This window comes from Thunnus thynnus, chromosome 16 (genome assembly GCF_963924715.1).
Source record: "Thunnus thynnus chromosome 16, fThuThy2.1, whole genome shotgun sequence".
NCBI lineage: Eukaryota > Metazoa > Chordata > Actinopteri > Scombriformes > Scombridae > Thunnus > Thunnus thynnus.
The window spans coordinates 8,420,696-8,442,809 of NC_089532.1; the positions used below are offsets into that span (position 1 = coordinate 8,420,696).

Here is a 22,114-nt window from a genome sequence, read left to right on the forward strand (position 1 = left end):
GAAGAAAAATAAACCCAAAATGTATGATAGTATCACATAAATATTCTATATCTTGCATGTTCCAACACAGTTTGAAGCTGTGATACTTACAATGAAAGAAAGAAATATTCAAACTTTTTTTTTTTTTTAAATCCTTGTAATTCCCCCTTAACAAACAGTATTTGGCATCCTTAAAAACTCTGATACTTCCTCTACGGTTTAGAATAAAGTTTTCTGGCTTTAAACAATTCTTGGCCACACAGCATGTGTTTGTAGGAAGTGATCTAGAAAGGTTTAATCATCAGACGCAGGAAATAATGTGACCTCTACAGGCATTTAAACTGTAGTTTTTTTTTGTATGACACACATTTATCTGACTTTTTATCTCAGTGGTAGGCAAGTAGCGGTCCGTAGGCCAAATCTGGTCCTCCAGCAAAAACATTTGGCCCCTGAAGAAAGCTGGAGTTTTTTTTTAGTTCCATAATTTACATCAAAACTTTGTTATTTTTCACAAATCAACTATCAGTAGATAGCAAATCTACTATTACATTTGTAGTATAGCGGTGCAACACAGGAGACATTTTCATATATCAGTCATTTCTGCCAAATTTTTATTAATATAAGCTAATTCTGTTGTTCCTCACTTACCAATGGGGAAAATGACGTTTGCTGTTGGATACAGTCCTAAAAGAAACAGTTTTATCAATCAATTATTTTCTGAAAATAATGATTAGAATTTTTTTTAAAAAAACATGCTGCCTAGTTGAAAAATGCTACCACAGCGCAAAACGATAGCAGAGTATTTTCTTTAAAACTGGTCGAATGACTCTACTAAAATAATAGTGTAATAAATAGTTACGTTTAACCCGGTAAAAATAACCTTTTTTGAACTTATTTATCAGTGGTAAGGACTCCTTATGGTGGTTTTCTTATACATAACACACACTGCACGCCATTATAATCTTGTTTCTACATTCTGCAGCAAAGCCGGTGTGTACATGCAGATATTTACACACTTACAGCTCAAAAACACGCAGTGAGTTTTTTTTTTAAAGATATTGCTCACCATCATCCACAGATAGACCGCTACATAGCACATCTCGACAGAGGACCGGCTTCAGTTACATGACATTAACGTTAGGCCGTCGCCGAGGGCGCCATCTTGTCTGGGGGACGTTGGGCTCTCAAAGGAAAATAAATAAATAAATAAAATGAAAATAATGAAAAGGTCCAAACCTTCAGACACGTAAGGAAGAACAGGGAGAAAAGTGGAAGAGGAAAATAAAGCCTAATATCGAGGTATGTCGTGTTATATTAACTTTAAAAAAGTTTTGTGTGTAACCTTAGACGTTTCATTTGTAGCAGCTAACTAGCTAGGTAGCATTAAAGCTAATGCTAAATAATGATGCTACGATAGCTGCTAGCTAGACTCAGATAACGTTACATATTGAAGGATATGAGACTGAATGACAGGCTAGTAGCGAGTTATCTGGATAACTGCTTTTTCCTACAATGTAAGGCATTGAGCTTAAATTTCACTGACCAATATCAGTGATAATGTCTAACGCCATATCTATAAAAACATAGATTTCTGCACTGGGTTGCATCAGCTATGTGTAAACTGGCATGAGACACTTGGCATCATAGCACATGGTAGTAAGCTGGATCTATATTGAAATATCATATCAATAAATTAGGTCTATACTGGATTACTGTGTTGTAAAATGGCAGCAATTATGGAAAAAATGATGCTATGTGGAAGAAAAACTTGTGTTTTACCCATCAGTATGGCACCTTAGGGTCATGTGTGTAAATATTTAGTTGGTACCCAGAGTTATGTTGTAACTTATCTCAGTGGTTTAGTTTTATTTTAGTAATAAAACTTACAACTTAGTAATAATTTACATTATAACTAGTCTAAGTTTGGATTTACACACAGCTGGTGCAACAGGCTGCAGCAATTATTTGTCCTGCTCTGCAGCTACATGTTTTTCCTTGTAATAGGCTAATATCTACTCTATAACTGTCCAGATGCACTCAGGAAATATCTATATAATATTTGCAGAAGCCTCCAGCTGCTGGAGAAGTTACATCTGATCTCCCATCTACACCACCCTCTGAAGCAGGTAAGTCCAGCCAGATACGATATTTGTGTTCTCTGTGTTGTTTTATTATTATTGAATGTTACAGTTACACCTTGTTACTAATTAAATGTAGGTCTTAGTCAAATTAAATTAAGTTTATTTGTGCACTGCTACTTTATATGTAGTAGAATGACACAAAGGACTTAATGCAGTGGTGTAACAGTATGGATGTACTGTAGCCAGCACCATATCAAGCACTCCAGCTACCTCCAGTGAAACACAGCTGGTAATATTTAACAATTTATCCATAAGTGGGTGGTGATGAGGAAGTACTGGTGGGGTAATGTGGTGGTTAAAATGGTGGTGTGTGTGTGTGTCTCTGTGTGTGTGTCTGTGTAACGGATAAGAAGAGAAAACTACATCTACATTTGGCAGTAAGAGACTTCAGGGTCATAATGTATATTATGGGATAAAATAAGAAAGTAACCATCCATTTTTAGTTAATTGATAAGTATTGTTAATTCTACACAGAATAAACCCACAATAATAATGAGTGTAAGCATAATATAATGTATACAACATTTATAATTATGAAAAAGGTTGATGTCAGAAGTGGGATTCGAACCCACGCCTCCAGGGGAGACTGCGACCTGAACGCAGCGCCTTAGACCGCTCGGCCATCCTGACGTAAGCATGTTGTAAACCAGGCTACGTTATAAAGGTTACTATCACATCATGGTGGTTAACTGTTGTGGCAGTTATAATAACTTAAATATATATGCATATATGTTTGTATCATAGCAGAATAAAATGTCCACTCAAATAGAAAGACAAGGTCGTGTCTAAATGGTAACCCTAGATTTGCGAAACTCTCGCACATGCGCACTTGATTCAGCACAGTAGCGGTTAAGGAGCTGCTTCAAAATATTCTTGTCTCTATCAGCAGTTATCGGCAAGACAGCATCATTTGTCCAACCACTGTTAAAAACAATCATGTTTTATGATGTGAAATCGCTGTGGTTAGGGTCTGGTTAGCTTTAGGCACTTGGTTAGGGTTAGGGAATAGTTATGGTTTGGTTTAAGATGATCACTTGAAACGTGATGTGGGTTCAAGTTACTGCATCCTTAAAGTTTGGCAACCTTTGTCGTCATAGCAACAATAAATACCAAGACCATCATAGTTGTGGATTTTTTAAAAACTGTCCAAACTCGCGGTCGGAAGCGGGAAGCGAACTACAGTCTTCTGGAGCAAGTTACGAGCTAACCAGCCACCCAACCCAAATCTCGCGAGAGTTTCACAAATCTAGGGTTACCACCTAGACACAACCGAATTTTCCTCGACTGTTCTCAGATCAGTAGTAGTACGTAGTAGTGGGACGTTAGTTCATTTTGCATTTTCAACAATGATTTATAATGACAGCTGGCAGGGTCGCAGCACTGCCACAGACTGAGGTAACGCTAGTTAGTTAGTTACCGACGGTCCGGCTCATTCAAACCTGGTAGCGGACAGTAAATGCCGCTTGTCCGTCCTGTTAGGTAACAGTAGGTAGCACCAGCTTGCAGACAAGCGGAACATTCACCTCACATAAAGAAAAACCGGTAAGTTTGCAGACAGTTTACCGGTGAGAGGGAGCATTTGTAACGGCAGTGCTCGTTAAATACACGGTCAATGATTTGCTCGAGTTAAGCGAAAAGCTAACGTCGGCGTCATATTCATAGTAATGTTTGATTTAGCGATCTAACGTACCGAACTACGAGGTAATTAGCTTAGTTGACACATTAGGTGGAGTCTGTAGAGGCCTGCAGTGTGTTTGATTATGTTGAAATATGTACAGTTAATCCCCCGTTAAGACACCGAACTAGTCTAGCAAGTAACTTAAGCTAACAATTAGACACTCCTATAGTGAATGTTTACCTTTCTCACGGGCTCTTAAACTGTTTGACATGTATTATTCAACTTGTTAAACATGTTCATTAATAATGCCAAAGCCAGAGTGTGATACCTGTCCACAGCTGTTTCAATTTTGTGCAATTGTGGAAGAAGTATTCACTTCCTTTATTTAAGTAAAAGTACCAATACAGAGATGTAAAAATACTCCATTACAAGTAAAAGTCCTGCTTGAAAAATCCTTGTTAAGTAAAAGTACATAAGTATTATCAGCTAGATGTAGTTAAAGTATTGCAGTAAAAGTAGTGGTTTGGTCCCTCTGACTGATATATTATTATATAGGACATCATTAGATTATTAATACTGAAGCATCAGTGTATAAGCAGCATGTTACTGTTGTAGCTGCTGCAGGTGGAGCTAGTTTGAACTACTTTATATACAATTAGTTAGTTTAGTCCAGTGGTTCCCAACCTAGGGGTCGGGCCCCTCCAAAGAATCACCAGATAAATCTGAGGGGTCATGAGATGATTAATGGGAGAGGAAAGAGGAAAAAACAAAGTTCTGATAAACAAATCTGGTTTCAGTTTTTGTACTTTTCCTCTAATCTTTGAAATATTGGATCGTTTGAACATTTATTGAAATGAAACCATGTGAGAAGTTTAGAGGGAAAAATCACTATTTGGTGGAGCTGTTAACAACTCATAGACATCTGAAATGTGACCCCGACTACACACTGCTTTTTGTAAGGCGTCAAAAGCCAAAAAGGTTGGAAACCACTGGTTTCATCTTTAACAATGTGTTGTATTTTAAAAGCTTCTTATATTATCCATTATGTCAAATCTACATCTGAAAAGTAACTAAAGCTGTCAAATAAATGTAGTGGAGTAGAAAATACAATATTTCCCTCTGAAATGTAGCAGAGTGAAGGTATACAAAGTAGCATCAAATGTAAATACTCATCTAAAGTACAAGTACCTCAGAATTGTACTTGAGTAAATGTACTTAGTTACTTTACACCACTGCCTACATGGATAGGTATTATAAGTTAACTTTTTACATCCATGACAGCCTGCTGCTGCTTTCTTCTTCTTCTGTGGGGTTTTACAGCCGTTGGCGTTCTTCGTGTTGCACTACTGCCACCCTCTGGTGATAGTCCTGGTCAGTGTCTCTTTATTCTATATCTGTTTAATTAGTCCAGTTGTCCTAAAAAAAAATTTCAAAAACAGCTGCTTTCTGTGCTCCCCATATACTTCCATACTACTTCTTCATACTGATTTCTAATCATCATAATTACTGTAATTGTGTAACCATTTCTAGTCTTTTCTCTGTGTATTTCCTGCATGATATGATGACATGTTACAGTCTCTGCCTACTGGCGCTGCTCTCAGTGGCCTGTGGGATGTTTTTCTATAATGAAAAGTGTGCTGTTCAGATTATTGTCTGATTCTGTACATCGTGACTTGCTCTTTCCTGCTCATTCTACTGCTGTATTTCACATCTGTCAACATATCAACTTCAGGACCTCTGATTAAACTAATAATAATGCCATCCTGGTTGTCCTTTGACATTAACATCTCCCAGTGTCTCAAATCAAGGAGGAAACAAAAGCAAATTAAATCTGGTAGCGTCATCCTGCCTTGGTCTTCTCAAATGATAATTGGTAACCACCTTAAACTTTTCTCGTATAACAAGATCAGTGTCTGGTAATTACAAGGGAAGATCTTATAATTATGACTTACCATAATAATAATCATCATTATGAGATTGTTTTCTTGTAATTATGAAATGCAAAGTCATAATCATGAGATAAGGCCTCCCTCCCTTTTTTTTTCTCTGCTGAACATAATGAGCCAGAGAGAGAGTGAATGTCTTTAATATATATTTTCATGTCAGGTTTTCACTACTTTAGTCTGTTTTATCTTAAGTAGGGCCGCAACTAACGATTATTTTTCATTATCAATTCATCTGTCGATTATTTTCTCGATTATTTGATTAGATGCTTGGTCCATAAAATGTCAATCACTGTTTCCTAAAGCCCAAAATATTCAGTTTACTGTCGTAGAGGGCTAAAGAATCCAGAAAATATTCACATTTGGGAATCAAAAAATTTGGACTTTTTTTTTTCTTAGTAAATGACTCAAAACGCTTAACGATGATCAAAATAGTAGGCGATTATTTTAATATTTGGCAATTATTCAATAAATCGTTGCAGCTCTAATCATAAAAAGCATATAGTGATTCTTTATGAAGTGGTGTTTTCAATAAAATGTGACTTGGCCTCTCTCTCCTCAGCTGGACGAACATGGCCTCCACTCCTCCGCACAACTTTTCCTGGGTTGAACCAGGCAAACTGGCTGGACTGGCGTTTCCCAGGATGACTTCAGAGTACCAGTATCTGCTGGATAACGGTATCAAACATCTGGTTTGCCTGTGTGAGAGGAAACCACCTTATTATGACACGTGTCCAGAGCTACAGCTGCACCACATCAAGATAGCTGACTTCACTCCTCCTTCACCGGGTCAGATTGACAGATTCCTCTCTGTCGTGGAAGAAGCCAACTCCAAGGGGGAGGTAAGATCTCAGATGGCTGATGGACTGCGCTTGATTGGTGCTTATTCTTATAAAATACTTTAAGGACTCTCCAGGGCGTAGTTTTGTGTTCTGGCTTTCAGGCCACAGTATTGTAACTTAAACCCTTTGGCATCAAGTTTATTTGAATTTATCTGAGTCTCTGGGCTGATTGTCCAACTGGAAAAGAAAAACAGTCTTTCACAACCTTTCAGCTCCTCCAAAGTGCCTGAATCAAAAAGGAGTCAGGAAAAAGACTTAAATAGTCTTTGTCAGCATACAGGATTGCACTATGCTGGCATTTATTTTTGCAAAGGGGCTTCAGTTGTTCTCAGACTGGGCCAGTATGTCTGATTTTGTTTAGATATAAACCAGTTCTTGCCAAATAAAAAGCTAATACCCGACAGAAACTGATTCAGGATGTGTGCTGTGTTCCAGATGATTGAACAAAATACATATTGTTCCTTTTCAGGGTGTAGGAGTTCACTGCATGCACGGCCATGGGAGGACAGGGACCATGCTGGCGTGCTACCTGGTGAAGACAAGGAAGATATCGGGGATCGACGCCATCAATGAGATCCGCAGACTACGGCGAGGCTCGATCGAAACCCACGAACAAGAGAAAGCGGTGGTGCAGTTTTATCAGCGCACGAAGTAGCTTTTACAGAGGCAGTAAGATAACAGCTCTGCGTCTGTTACGGAAGGAGGCGTAGGAATGATTATTACAGTTAACAAGCATAAAATAAGTGGAAGAAGTGCCTCAATTATAGTCCTACATCAAACCTTTTATTATTTAGTGATGGGAAAATACAGTAAAGACTTTAAACAGGTGATAAAACAACAATATAAAATTTTACTAGGCCAAACATTTCTAAAGACAATAGTGACACACGCTACCTTTTTACACTGAATACTGTCATCTTGCTAGCGCATCATCTGACATGTTATTTTTCTTTATATAGACTTGTCTGAGGTTTCTGTTTACAAGGGCTTGACCTTCATTTATGCACTGGACGCAAGAGAAAAGAGACGCTGTCGTTCCTTGAACGGGAGCTTTTCTGGGGCCGGCGCTCTCTTGATTTTCTCCTCCTGGTTTCTGTAAATAAACACTGATATTAGCAGAAATACTTTGGTATTTATGGGGACAAAAACAATAGCTTATTCTGTTTTAAAATATATTTATAGAGTGTAGTCTGCAGCTTTATTTTACTCAGGGATTTCTTTCAGTCACTTTAAAAGTAATTTAAAAATAAAAAAAATTACATTACTATACTGTAATTGCTCACTGTTTTAGCTTGTTTTAATAGTACACAAGTGTGTACTGACATTTCAGTGACATTAAGTCATCATGAGAAGAAATACTGCATAAAAATCTCAGTTGCTTGTTAGATTTAATTTCAATATCATGCTTAAAGTGGCCAAAAAGTTCAAACTCACTCTTTTGATGCCATGTTGTTAACGTCTTGAGTCCGTCCAATCGGTCTTTGATCTGCCAAAAACATTGAAATGTTGCAATTGAAAATAAAATACGATGTCTGATGAAGAGCACCGACAGCAAAATGTTTCACTGTCTTTAATGCATCAACCAGTAATTACCTGTTTTTGCCTTTTCTTCCTTTTGGGAGAGAAGACTTCCTGTCTGCTCTTTCAATTCGCTGATCACTTTTCCTTCAGAACTTCTCTTGTTCTACAGGTGGAAAATAAATTAGTCCATACAGTATATATTATTTGTACTTTTTTAAAATATAATCTTTATTCAAGTGACTCAGAGTAGCAGTGGAGTAAATTGCAGATACATTTCTATAATCTTAGTATTCACACAATATATTTGGTAGGGATGCCAAAAAAATTGGATTTTGTACTTTAAAATCTCTTTAATCAATATATCACATATTGATAATTCCCAGAATTTATCTTGTAATGAAATGTTTGTTAATCTACTTCAGGTAGTAATTTCCTACATTTCCCAGAATGCCTTTTGGCTCACACCCTCTGAAATAACAAAACGAACCCAAATTGCAAAGTCCAAAGCATTTACATGCTTAAGGGTGGACTTTCCCTTAAACTGAGGCCTGTGTTGTGCTTCACCTGTACTCTTCTCTCCAGCTGCTGTATCATCATCATCATGTCCAAATCCTCGTCTTCCTCCTCATCCTCTCCTCTCTGCTGAACTTCCTGCAGCCTCTTCTGAAACTGCCACTCCAGGCTGAGCTTGCGGAGTCGGTCGTTCTCCTCCACCGTGCGCTTCTCTTTAGCCTGAAGCTCTTGCACCTCCTGCTCCAGGAGCTCCACCACCTGAAGCCTCTGCTGCTTCTCCAGTTTCTCCTGGGCCTCCCTCCTCCATGGATCAGACAGCTCCTGGAGGTCCTTTTGCCTCATGGGACCCGTTCCCTGCTTCTGTTGAGTAGGAGGTTCTTGGAAGGAGACGTGTTTTGTCGGAGTGATGCTCACTTGTGGTTTTGCTGCTTGACCCCCGTGTGCGCCCGGTCGTTGCTGCTGTGTTAGAAGTGAGGGCTGAGGTAGCTTCTTAGTTGCAGAAATGGGACATGCATAAATCTCATACGCTTGGGTTTGAGGACTCTGTTTTTGCCCCGCTTGACTTGTTTGTCCATGTACTTTAAGCGTTTGACTCTTCTTCACCGCCAGCAGAGAGGAACTCTGCTGGAAGGTGGTGAGAGGAGGATTCGACTGCACGCTCGCCGCTCTGGTCACAGGGATGTCTATGCGTATCGAAGGTTGGATCGAAGGTGTAGGTGTTGGATGTTGTGAAAAGGGAGTTCTCCAGACTCCGGCGCCACTTGTGCGAGTTTCCTGCTGTCGTTTTGTGGGAGAGCTGTTATCAGAAAGTATGTCATGAGAGGAGAAGCTCGGGCGGATTGGGAAGGACGAATAGTGGCTCATGGTTTGCTTTGCACTCTGGTTCTGCCACATATTCTGCCTTTTGTCCAGCAGGGGGCCTCCGTTGTCCACACACAAGTTCTCCTGTGAGAGAGCTTGACGCTAGAGGGGGGAAGTAGAGATTCTTGTTGAATTTACCTATTTGTATTTATCATTTTACACACAATATGTAGATTTTTCTTTATTTGCTGCTCAGTAAATAGAACATATGATGATGTATAGCATTTTTTGCGCTAGAAGGACATCAAATCTTACCATGAAGGTCCTCTTATCACTGGAGTTCTGTCCATCTAAAGGCCTTAAAGACACTTTAAACATTTGCTGTGGTCGACTGGATTCAGATATGTTCTTATCCTGGGATTTAGGATTCGGAAGAGTCAAGTATTCCCTGTGAAATGTCTTAAAACAGACATGAAAAGTAAACAAAATTGGTCCTTTAGTGACATAAAATAATTCAAAAGTAGTACATGTATTATTATTTGGTGACTGAGTGATTTCAGCATTTTTGCAAGAAATTAGCTGATGAAATGTTAGAAAAATCTCACATCAGTGCAAAGGTTGATAGTGGAAACAGCAGCAATGTTGTTCCCTCTCACAACTGGGTCAACAGGTTCAGCTTCATCCTCGAGGACAAAGTGCGCTGAAATAAGGAGAAAAAAAACATATTCTAAAAATACTTCTTCTTCTGACTCATCCTTGAGTGTTAAACATATTTCTGAGTTAGACATTTATGTGCCCAGCAGCAATAAGTGATCGAAATAGAAGTGCACCCACTGGTCATGTTGGGGTTGGACCGATAAAGCTCTCTGTTCCGCTGCATTATCTGGTCTTTCTTTCTTCTGCTGCTTCCATGCAGACTCTCCAGCTGCTCTGAATGACCAGGATCCAGAACGCTGTGCAGCATGAGTGCATTACTGTTTGGCTTAGCATGGCTTTTATCACCTTGTGAAGTGAGAAAAGGTCTTAATCAAGGTAACGAGGTGCAGAAAGTCCAAAAAAAAAAAAAAAAAGCAATGGTGTGTATTTACCTGCAGTTCTTTCAGGAGTTGGTTCGTTCAGCAGAGCCCCGAGGCCGTGATAGCTCGCTCCAAACTTTGCAACCTGTAAGGTCACAACGGGGCCGGTTTGCACCATGATAGCTGCTGCCCTGAATAAATATAACATGAATATGGTCATTAGTTCATTTCATCACTTTATTAAACTGTTAGCAAACTTTCATCTTTATTCTGAAACTGAGGGGAGACTGTGTAGCCTCATGCTTTTCATTAGGTTATCTTAGTTTAAATCTATGACTGAAACATTGAAATCTTTCAAGTTTTACAAGTAAAGATTAAACCGCTATCAACCCGCTACCAGTTAGCTACCTGTAACTCTTTCATATTATCTGGGAAAACTTGATGTCTGGTTAGTTTTTGGATATCCACATAATACTGTTCCCTGAAACACATTCAGTTGTGCCACTTTTATTTTATGACATTATGTGCTCTGTGAAGCTGCAGTAAGACACAAGGCTGCTTTGAGCCTAATGCTAATGTCAGCATGCTAATTACTGCACTTAAAAAGTACAGATTAAGCTCCTATAAAACATTGTCAAACTCAGGATAGACAGTAAAAAAACGGATCAAAATCGGTAGCAGAGCAAGTGATATCTTTTTTATTTCATGCATTCTTCTTCCCTGTTAAAACCTGGTGCCTACATCACCCAAAATGCAGATCTCGGTCAGAGATCTAGGTTTGTTATGCTAGTAGCAGCTAATGTAGCCTCGAGTAGCAGAAATGAAAGTTATTTCTAACTTCACAACCACAGACTTTTTTTTTTTTTTTTTTTTCAAATTTGTAGTCTTCAGCCCCAACTGATGTTTCATCTGAGATAAATTATCAAACCCTCTGGAGCCACAAAAGGCTTGAAGTATTGATTAAAAATAATATTGATTTGATGACAGCGCCAGAGAATCACCAAATTCATTATAACTCATCTTGGGGCAACATGAATGTCAAAATTAATTTCAATCCATCCGATGGTTGTTGAGATATTTCTTTCTAGATCAAAGTGGCTGAAAACAAACTTTTCTCTTGTATCTGTAGAATAGACTGTTATACCTTTCCTGGCTGAGGCCGACCAGGCTTCGACCGTCCACACTCAGCAGCTGATCCCCAGCTGTTAACTTGCCGTTCTGCACACAGTGGAGACAAGAGATTTTCTCCATTATTTCAAACTTTCCCTGTGAAATCATTCTGTATGTTTTCCATGTCAACTTCAGCTGAATCAAAATAGATCTCACCATTTCAGCTGGTCCTCCCCTGACAATAGATTTGATATAAATCCCGAGATTATCTTGCCCTGCTCCCTGTGGCGAAATCAGAGGGAGGACGTTAATTAGCTGAGACATTTAGCACACAGTTCTGGTGTTTGAACAGTTACGGTTAATGAACACATCACAATTGGGAAAAATATTTTGGCAGAACTGATGCAGTCACCTTGGCAGCCACAATGCTGACCCCCATCCCACTGTTGAGAGGTTTCTTCAGTGTGATAGTCACAATCTCTGGCTCTCTCTGTACTGCCTAATGAAGTAAACAAAAATAAAACATATGAATCCTGCATAAATGCTTGACGTTATCTAGAAATTAAATTATTTTTCAGCTCATCTGGGATCATAGAAGGCAAGTTTATTTGTATAGCACATTTCATACACAAAGACAATTCAAATTGCTTTAAATGACTGATGATGATGTATTATAAACATTGAAAGAAAAGCTTCTGTTTACCATGTATGTAGTTCCTGCAGAGGAAGTCGACTCACTAAAGTAAACAGTCCAGTCGCCTTTGGAGTTCGGTTGGGAAGTTAAAGAGCAGAGACCTGAAAGAAAAGGATGTCATATAATAATATTATCAGGCAAACAGCCCATTTTAGGTGGATATACTATATCTCTGCTATATGATTGTTATATTTTGACTTGTTGCAAATGTCATGATATTCTGAGTCCAATACCTTTCCGGTAAATTGGCTCCAAAAATTCTCCAAACCCTGGGGGGATCCCTCTCACAGTGTCACAGGAGTATCCTCCCTCCGGCAGCAGGAAGGGCAGGTGGAGGTCGAGGCTCTCCTGCAGCTGGATGTCCCGTCCTTCGCTCCGAATCAGGTTATCTGCAGAGGCCTCTGCGGCCGTCACTACGGCATTGATTAAATCCTTGAGCAAGGACGACAAGTGAATCAGGCAGCGGAAATATTTCAGGAAAAGGTCGTCGTAGAGTATAGATTGGCATTTATCACTCTGTGACAAGGCTTCGGGGAAAGGGACATCTAATCTGCTTGCTGTGAGCTGAGCAAAATACTGTAGTTGACACTGACCTTTGACCTCACTGAAGAGGGACAGAATATACAAGTAATGTCATAATAAGACATCATTATGACAAGCCAAGTTATTGCTGCTGACATTGGTAATGTGAGTTTGTGTTTTGACTTTAACTGTCAGTTGGTATTTACATTAAGCTAAGTAGTAGCAAAATGCTAGCAAGACTCTCCTGCTGTGTTGTGGTTGATAACTCTGCGTCTGCTGGACCCTACTGTTTTTTTGTCGTTGTTGTTTTGTTTTCTGAGAATATTTCAAAAAGACAAAGGACAAAAAAGTAATTATAAAAGTAAAACAAATACAGTACAACCCAAACTATGTCATATTATCCCTTTAACCGCACCCACACCAACCCTCCCCTCAAACTCCTCCGAGCAAAACAACACAAACAGCTGGTAACAAAAAGTAAGAATTCATAGCACATTAACACTTCAGAAACTAGAAAATAATCAACTAACATAGAAATACAAGATAAGAAAAGAAAGACAAAGGACAAGAAGACAAAAAAAAACACCAACATACATATACATAACCTTGTACATACAGTATATATATATGCATGGACCCTGCTAGTTGCTGTCATTTACTTATGTGCAGTGTTTGCACTGGAGTTGATTTTATTGAAGTGGTTGAGTCCCAGTTTGTGCTTCACATGTTTTATCATTAGGTTACATGCTAACCACAGAAGAAGAGTCCATTTTTCTGACAATATTTGACTCCTCAAAGACTCTCACAACTGGATTTTTAAAAAATCAGTCCGCTGTACAATAGATAAAAGATTTTTACTCCTTTTCCCAAGTTGAGACTCTGCCTCCTAATCCAAACATAGACAGCAGTCGGCTATCTCCTTGCTTTAAGAAAAATATAACCACATTATTGTGTAGTAAAATATAAATGGACAAATATAACTGATTATAAAATGTCACCAACAATGTTCAAAACTGTAAGTGTTGTTGAATCATTCTAGGTTTTTCTAAGATTGTTTTGGACTCAAGTAAACACACGAGGAGCGTAATGGGACTAATTTGGCTCGTGTATTACGATGCTTTAATGGTGTTGATATTCATAGTGGTGAAATATGAATGCTGATGTTTGAGTATGAGTGTAATGGGCTGAATGGGCTGCGTTAGTGGCACATTTCTCCCTCGGTTGTTGCAGTTATTTTAGGGTTCTGTCACATTATCGCGAACCCAGGCTCTAATAGAGGGTAATATTGTATATGACTGTTGTTTTGCACACAATTTATTCACATGATTATTTCCCTGTAATATTTGCTGAATGGGAAAGTTGACATGGCCGTTGTCACACATTGGTAGAGATAGATATTCACATTTTCTCCACACATATTCATATTCAGCAAAGCATTAGAGAAATGTTTCACTCAGAGGCACAATGGGGTTTTGTGAAAGCTTGCTTTACTATTCCTCATATATTATTCATCATCATATTCATTATTGTTAATTATTCATATTATTAAATCTACACCGCTGAGCTCCTGGTCTGTGGTTTAGGCCGCTGGTACACTCAACCGGAACAACCTTATATCTGTGTTCTGGTCATCAATACCAAATATCATAAATATTGACTCTGTGCAGGCTGATGCTTCATAGTTTCAGTACAAACAGGGAAAACAAGAGAATCGTGAGAGTAGAAGAAGAGACGGAGAGTACTCACAGGGGGGATGTGAGGCTCATTGGTTGCGTAGAGGTAGCCGGCTAGCAACGTCTGCAGCTGCAGTGAATTCAACTTGAAACAGGTATTCTGGATGTCCTTCGCATCTTGCATTGAGTACTTTTTCATGGTCAGGAGCATGGTTGCCTAGAAACAGCCAGGCAACGCTATTTTAACAGCTTTGCACCCACTGAAATATGTGTCCTGACACTGTAAACAAAAGCTGCGGTGAAAACGGCAAAGCAACAGTTCAGAAATAAATGATCTCACAAATAAGATCATAAAATAAATGTAGAAAATGATGCCCGCTGACGCCCTCTTGACATTTTCAGTGTTCAATCAATATTTTGGGCTGATATTCTCTATATTTGAATATGACAATTGTTCTGCCCCCAAAAATAAAAGGTACTATACTCAGTATTTCTCCCTAAATCTGTCTTTTCTCAGTGGAAAATGCTCTAAAACACCATAAATTTTTCACCTTCTACATTATTTAATCATCATTTACCGTAGAGTATGAATGAAACTTAACTGCTAAACAAAAAAAAGAGAAAATGTGTAAAGAAAAGAACATTTGATTCCTGTTCTACACAGTTTTTAGAAGACACTGCACTGATATTTCATAAAATTACCCCTATTCAGACAGTGGAGGGAGGTACAGACCTGGATGATGTGTCCCAGGTGGCAGTCAGCAGCCAGCTCCAGGCCCTGCCTCTCCGCCCAGGCTTCGATGGCGGTCAGCCTCTGGCGGAGAGCCGCTCCCCAGTAGTGGGAGCGCAGGCCCGGAGTGTCGGCCTCTGGGCCCATGAGCTGGTTGAAGAGCCAGGTGCTGATGAAATGGAAGAGCTGGGAGAAGAGCTGGATGGTGAGGGCGGGGTTGACCCGACAGCGGCGTAACAGAGACATGGTGTTCATCAAGGTGTTCAGCACCAGCTCTGTCACCGGCAACACAGACGGCCAAAACATCAGGATAGTGTTTGATAAAATGTCTCGTAACATGACAACTCTTCCGTGGTTGTTGAATTATTGATTTAGTATCTGTAAATCAATAAGTGTTTACCTATACCCGCCGGCAGTGGGCCATGTTGCTCTGGATCAATCAAAAAAGTTGGCAAATGCTTTCTCAACTCATTCTGTAGACACTGTATCAGGCAACTTAGGGAAATAAAACACATAAAAACACTTTGTTAGACCTGCAACAATCAGTCAACTATTTTTATAATCAATTCATCATGGGGGCCATTTTTTTAAGAAAAAATGTCCAAATTCTCTGATTCCAAATGTAAATATTTCTTGTTTTCTTCTATGATAGCAAACTAAATATCTTATTGACTGTTGGTTGGGATGTCACCTTGGGCTTTAGGAAACATTAATCAACATTTTTCACCTTTTTGGGCATATTATAGACCGAACAACAAATCGATTAATCATGAAAGTAATTGACAAATTAATTGATAATGAAAATAATTGTTAATTGCAGCCCTAAACTTAAAATCTGTGAGAATATGTACACTCTGGAGGCCCTTAGGTAGCGAGACACGTAACTCTATTTTGATCGGGGTGTTCAGGTTTGTTATTGCAGTTGGAAAGAATCTGTCTGTAAAGCTGGTTGTTTTAGTGGATAGAGACCTGTAGCACCTTCAAGAGCTGGAAAAGGCAATAAGCAGAGTGAGAGGGGTTTGTAATACAGTGATCATGGCCTTTAGATGATATGTTGGTGAGTATGTGCTGTCTATGCTCTTTAAAATCTGTCATCTTTACCTGTAAGCTTTGTGCACCAGGTGGGACAGGTCCAGCTGACTTTGCTGGGTGAGCGGGCCGAGGTCCTTGTCGTGCTTGAGGAAGTTTAGCAGCTCGGAGGAGTTGGCCATCCAGAAGGCAAGAGCGCCGGCAATGGCCTGCTGCCTCTGAAAGGCAAATGTAGACACAGAAGATGTGACTTTACAGTACTTTATGTCCATGCACAGGTGTACAGTTTTTACAGTCATAGTTAGCTGATGTTAATTGTGATTGTTGGTGTCACTTATCTTAAAACATTTATTCAATTTCATCTGTGCAGATTGAAACATGAACAGTAAAGGGGGTTTCATAGACTTGCCTGGATGACCTTCCCTGTCATGGCCACCATTTTGTTAGCGATCGAGGTTACGCCGTGTGTCTTTCCTGACGGTGGGGAGCCCCACCGTTGCAGAGCGAAGCGCCCCACGGCATAGAGGATGTACGCAGGTGACAGCTTGAAATGAACTGTGGAGCTGTTGGTGTAATTTATGACTGCAGACAGGAAGGCTTCCTCCGCTGAAATGTAGAAGACACCAGCAGGGGGCAGGAGGACGTTATGAGAAGGAAGGTCACTGAGCTCACAACTGACAAAGTATTTAATTTCATACTCACAGTTATCACAGAATTTAATTCCAAGTGGTAATCCAGGTTGATCTAAAAAGTCAGGATGAAGACTTCCTGTGTGTTTTACCCCTGAAAATAGTCATATAAGGAATGTAAAAGCAATAACATGCAGCAATCCTGATTATATTATATAACATAGACTTTATTGAGTGGTCACCTCATGGCAATATGTTAAATATGCCTGTATTATATGCATAGAAAGCACAAGGTCATGCTACTATACTGCTCTATTTTTCTACAATTTGCAAATTACTCACCAGGGTCAGCCTGACTCTGTTGTTGCTTTTTGTATTCTGTGCTCCACTTTTTTGTCTCAGGGTTAGACACACAAATGTTGGTGTTGTTCAGTGGCTTTTCAGTTGACCTGGATATTTGTTTGAAGGGTGGGATGTTATTCTAATGGTTAGGGAGGCCTGAGGCCAGCAGGCTAAAAGAAAAAGAAAAAAAAAACTGATAGTGAAAAATGAAACATTTTACCCGTTCTCGTCTCCCGTAGCCTCGTCAGTAGCTTTAATTGTATTCTTCTCTTTCTTCTTTTCTTTTCTTGACAGTGTCCTCTTGAAGTTTTGAATCACGCCTCCCTTTTCCTTCTCGTGGCAGTTTTCCTTTATTGTTCAACACGCAGAAAAAAAGGGCAGAGATAATGAGATTACGTGTGAGTGAAGGGAACATATAAGGGAACAAATAACGATTGTAAAACAGCACATCACTTTATAATTTAGATTTTCGATCAATTTTGAGTACAATACAGCAGGTTGAGGATACCTCCAAACTCTCCTTGTCCTTCTTGAGTACAAAACGTCCTTCTCTGTTGTCGGAGTTCCAGTTTAATTGTACAACCAAAGGTCTCTCATCCAGATCCAATTTACGTTCTTATTTCACATATAAAACACAGAAAAATGGTCAGAGCATGTTTTTAAATCAATGAAATCACTATGACAACGTGTAGCTCTAAATCCTGGACAGATAATGGAGCAGTTGGACTAAGTGAAATCACATAAACAGTTTAAATGAGCAGTGGCTCTTGCAGGATCTCTCAGTATGTGTTTGACACACATAGTTTATATTATAGTATAGTAGACACACATAGTTATACATAGGCTCTGATTATTTTCGTTGTTGATTAATCTGCAAAATACTTCAGTCAATTAATCGATTGTTTGGTCTATAAAATGATAGAAAAAAGTGAAGAATGCCTGTTTAATGTTCGCTGTGATGTCTTCAAATGTCTTGTTTTGTCTGAACAGTTATTCAGATATAATAAGGCAAACTAAGGCAGGAAATATTCACATTTGAGAGGCTGCAACCAGCAACTTTTTGTGCCAATTTGCTTGAAAAATAACATCAACAATGAATCAAATCAAACAAAAACAATCAAAATTGTTGCCAATGAATTTTCTGTCAAACAACTAAATCAATTAAAGGCATTCTTTGGAGTTTTTGACCACCAGTGGTGCTATAGAGCAGTTTCATGCTATTCTGCTGTTTGACAGAAACATAAACATGGCAGGAAATGCAGAGAAGAAGAAGAAGACTGCAAACATGTATGTAAACAATACAGGTTTGAAAATGTAAAAATAAAACAGTTGAATGAAATGTACTCAATTCACTCAAAATCATTCATTTGTGAGGCGTCAACACAAAGGGCCCTATTTTAACGATCTGAAGCGCACGGTCTGAAGCGCATGGAGCAAGTGCATTAAGGGTGTGTCCAAATCCACTTTTGGTATTTTAACTGCGGAAAAATGGTCGCTGTGCCAGGCACATGGTTCAGAGGGGTTGTCCGTTGTCTCTTAATTAATCATAGGTGTGTTTTCAGCGTAACATGTGATAAACCAATCAGAGTGTCATCTCCCATTCCCTTTAAAAGCACGGTGCGCTTGCACCTTGGTGGATTGCTATTATGATACCGCATTTGCCAAGTAGAGAGAAGGAGCGCTTCTCTGCAGAGGAAACAGATCTGCTCGTGCGCAAAGTGAAAGCTGACCACTTTACTCTCAAAAATGTTAAAGAATATTTGTTAAATATTGTTCAAAAATTAAACCATTTATTTTAATCATGTAAAGAATCATTAACACAGTAATCAGGACTTGATCGGCTCTCCAAGGTGCTGATCCTGCTGCTGGCAACAGGTAGAAGCTGTCCAGATTTATTTCCTTCGTTAGTTCAATAATTGTTTTCACCTCATTTATTTCCTCATGTCATCATGTATTGATGAAGCAGGAAATACCTACATGTATTGCCACGATTTGGTCAAATAATTAGACAACTTTATCCGTTATTACTGCGTTAATTCTGATAAATATTATGACTAAGCATTATGACATGTATTTTTTTTAAAAATGTTGATATACACAATAATAATGTTTCACATTGTAATCCTTTTATTTGTCATCTTTTGCATGTTTGTGCGCTGCTGCACATCCGTGTGTGTGTAAAAAGCAGAGTGCACGCTTGTTGTGTTGTGCACCCGCCTATGTAGCCGCATATTACTGTCTGGATAACGCCCTTAAAACAGTGAAACACTGCACCATTGACTTCAAACCAGGTTTTTGTTGGTCAATAGCGCAATCGCTCTCTACCGCCTCAAGATAGCAATGCACCAACAATGCTCCTGACCACACCTCAAGACCAACACGCCCATGGGTGCAAGTGCATTTGCTATTTAAAAAATGTGGGCGCTGGACGCGAAAATGACAACTGCGTCTGTCTTAAACTAAAAAAGACACTTTGCGCCTGGCATAAGATAGGGCCCCATGCATTTTGGTGAGAAACAGTAAACATAACTTTGTTTGTTTACAAGAAAACAATAAAATTAGTTTAATCTTTACATAAATTACAATAATGACATATTGCTTTTAACAATATACAGTATGTGAATTTTCAGTCACGACACAGAGACAAAGAAGCAGCTACTTTACTGGAGTCCAGTTCTTACCCTTACTGGTGTGGATCTCGTACAGACAGTAACAAGTTGACAGCATTTTCAAATCAGGCCTGAATTTCTCTGAAAGAGTTTCAATAACCTCACGAGTGGAAGAGCTGCTGCAAACACGCAGGCACTTTGTGGCGACATTGTCTCCAACGTGATCTTCAAAGTAGAAACGCATCACGCCATGAAACTCCAGGCTCTGACGGGAAACAGAAAACAGTTTTATATTATTATATTATTATATTTTCAACCTTTTATAAAGTGCGCTGAGACCATATTGTTGAAAAGGTTTCGATAATATGAAGGCCAGTCTTCTGTTAATGATCAGGAATTTAAACAGCTTTTAAAATGTTGATCTTAAATGATACCAGGAAATATAAATTATAATCAATTAAACCTTGTGCAGTTGAAAGCTTTGTTGGCCTTCTCTTATCATTCTTGTGTTTAACATCTCAATAAACATTCACTGAAGCTGGAAAACGGTGATGTGGTTTATAGTCACCCCATCATGAGACTTTCAGTCGGGGCTGAACAATGTCGTGGAAATTTTTCATCGTTGCTCAAGAACCACACAGAAACATAAAGGAAGTATTAAACATTGTTGAAGCAGTTGTAGACACTGTACAATCCATCACACCATCAATAACAATTATACAAATGTCCAAACACAAAAACACAGAACAAAAAGACAATTATCTTGTATTTTTGGAGAGAAAGCATGTTGTTCAGCTGGCCCTTTCCCTAAATATTGCAAACGAGACAGTTTTATACCTCTCTATAAGAAAAGCTAAAAAAAACAGTCATGTCCCTAAATGGACACTTCCACAAGCTGTTACACCTTCTTACAAATAGGTATGGTCATACAATAATCCCACAGAGACCTTGTGGTAAATCAATAACTTAAAAACAAAGACGTCCTTCAACTTTAGCTTGTCCAGGTACCTCATGATCCACACAGTCTCTAAACACAGTAGCCTTAAGATAAATATATCTCTAACTAACCCCAGAGGTCAACAAACAATCTTCAGATAGAAATCAGTTCAAGAGTTCAACTAGCTGAGGAGTAGGATTTCTTCACCGACATGTGTACCGGTATGACAATGACATTACATCACATTCAGTTGAAAACAAACATTGACCCCTTAGTTTGAAAACAACATTTATGACATATATACAAAAGATTTATAAAATGATAACCTATTATTCAATTTTCTCTCACAACATACAGCATATATATGTAATCTGATTGTTACTTAAGAGGGAAATTAGTGACAGTGCAACATTTAAGTCAGGACTTTAACATATGTAGTTTAATTACCGGAGCCAGTCTAAACCTTTTTGAGGCCCTACATAGGGTGCCTCAGCATGCTTCACCCCACCAGAAAAAAACTGTACTTCATTGCATTATAAGTATTTCATGCTATTATAGGTGATAGTGAAGGAGAAAACTAGAGGAAACTTCTATAGAGTACTTAAAAGTTAACAACTTTTTTTTTCTCCAAAGCAAATGATAAGCAGTTGTCAAATAAAGTTTGATAGTACAGTTCTATAATATGTTATAGATAAAATATGTAATAATCTAATAATCACATGAGTTGATAGATTAATATACATGTATAAGGTATCAGAAAATCTTGTAGAAGAACTTGTGACAATATTAATCAACCTATAAACATGTCCGATTAGATTTAAGTATTAAGTATCACAAAATGGAAATAGTATTTAGTAACATCTCCATTACCTCTAAATAGTACTTAAGCTCAGTACTACAGTAGTAAATATAGTATTTTATACAGATGAGGACATAAGTTCACTGGTCTAATCAGCCACTGGTACATTTTAGGTGTCCAGTCTCTTGAATAATGTAATATTATTATACTGTTTGTCATGTTTTTTACCCTCATGTGGGTGGTAACTTGTCATAAATACAACTCATTTTACATTTTTACATCTAAAACTGTTGACAGATGTGAAGAAAACGGAAGTTAAACCAAACAACAACAGAGATTTTTGCGTGAACCACGTCTGATGTCTGCAGGAGGACTCACCTCGTCAGGTTGGCTTATTTCAAACAAGTCCAGTCTGTTGTTGTTCCACTGTCTGATGACTTTGGCTAATTCCTCTCGTTCCTTTTCCTCTGGCATTTTTCATCAATTAACGTTAAAGTTTGTATACTGAGATTTCCTCCAGACGTGAAAAGACAGAGAAGAATATTCCACAATAGAAAAGTTCTTATCTGTCCTGTGTGTTGTATCTATTAGTGCCCCACCCCTTCCTCAATCTATCCCCCCATTAGTTATAAACTCATTGTACTGTGCAGTGAGTTCTTAAACATA

The 22,114-nt window shown here is 38.7% G+C and overlaps 2 protein-coding genes and 1 non-coding gene across 7 annotated transcripts; 1 reads left to right on the forward strand and 2 right to left on the reverse strand.

The window, feature by feature from the left end:
• Nucleotides 1–1,115: 1,115 nt before the first annotated feature.
• On the forward strand, nt 1,116–8,080 carry dusp23b (dual specificity phosphatase 23b). 5 transcript variants are annotated; one of them, XM_067615349.1, is made up of 4 exons: nt 1,116–1,278; nt 2,011–2,105; nt 6,244–6,523; nt 6,993–8,080. In XM_067615349.1, the coding sequence occupies exons 3-4, from the start codon at nt 6,254–6,256 to the stop codon at nt 7,176–7,178; spliced, it is 456 nt and encodes a 151-aa protein (XP_067471450.1). In that variant the 5' UTR covers nt 1,116–1,278; nt 2,011–2,105; nt 6,244–6,253; the 3' UTR covers nt 7,179–8,080. The 5 variants fall into 5 exon arrangements, with proteins under 5 accessions (XP_067471450.1, XP_067471451.1, XP_067471452.1 ...); XM_067615350.1 differs by having other exon boundaries at nt 2,045–2,105; XM_067615348.1 differs by lacking the exons at nt 1,116–1,278; nt 2,011–2,105 and adding exons at nt 2,834–3,662; nt 5,020–5,109.
• Nucleotides 2,668–2,750, reverse strand: trnal-cag (transfer RNA leucine (anticodon CAG)). Its single transcript has one exon. It is a non-coding gene; the product is annotated as a tRNA-Leu (tRNA).
• LOC137200121 (afadin) lies at nt 7,954–22,096 on the reverse strand. Its single transcript, XM_067614802.1, has 22 exons — nt 21,827–22,096; nt 19,785–19,977; nt 17,612–17,718; nt 17,324–17,451; nt 17,104–17,210; nt 16,542–16,915; nt 16,205–16,437; nt 15,504–15,598; nt 15,107–15,378; nt 14,447–14,590; nt 12,412–12,610; nt 12,188–12,279; nt 11,897–11,983; nt 11,701–11,766; nt 11,519–11,592; nt 10,447–10,565; nt 10,193–10,360; nt 9,964–10,058; nt 9,674–9,817; nt 8,609–9,520; nt 8,117–8,207; nt 7,954–8,009 (listed from the first exon to the last, which is right to left on the reverse strand). Exons 1-22 carry the CDS (start codon nt 21,920–21,922, stop codon nt 7,954–7,956), a joined length of 3,852 nt encoding a protein of 1,283 aa, XP_067470903.1. The 5' UTR covers nt 21,923–22,096.
• Nucleotides 22,097–22,114: the final 18 nt, after the last annotated feature.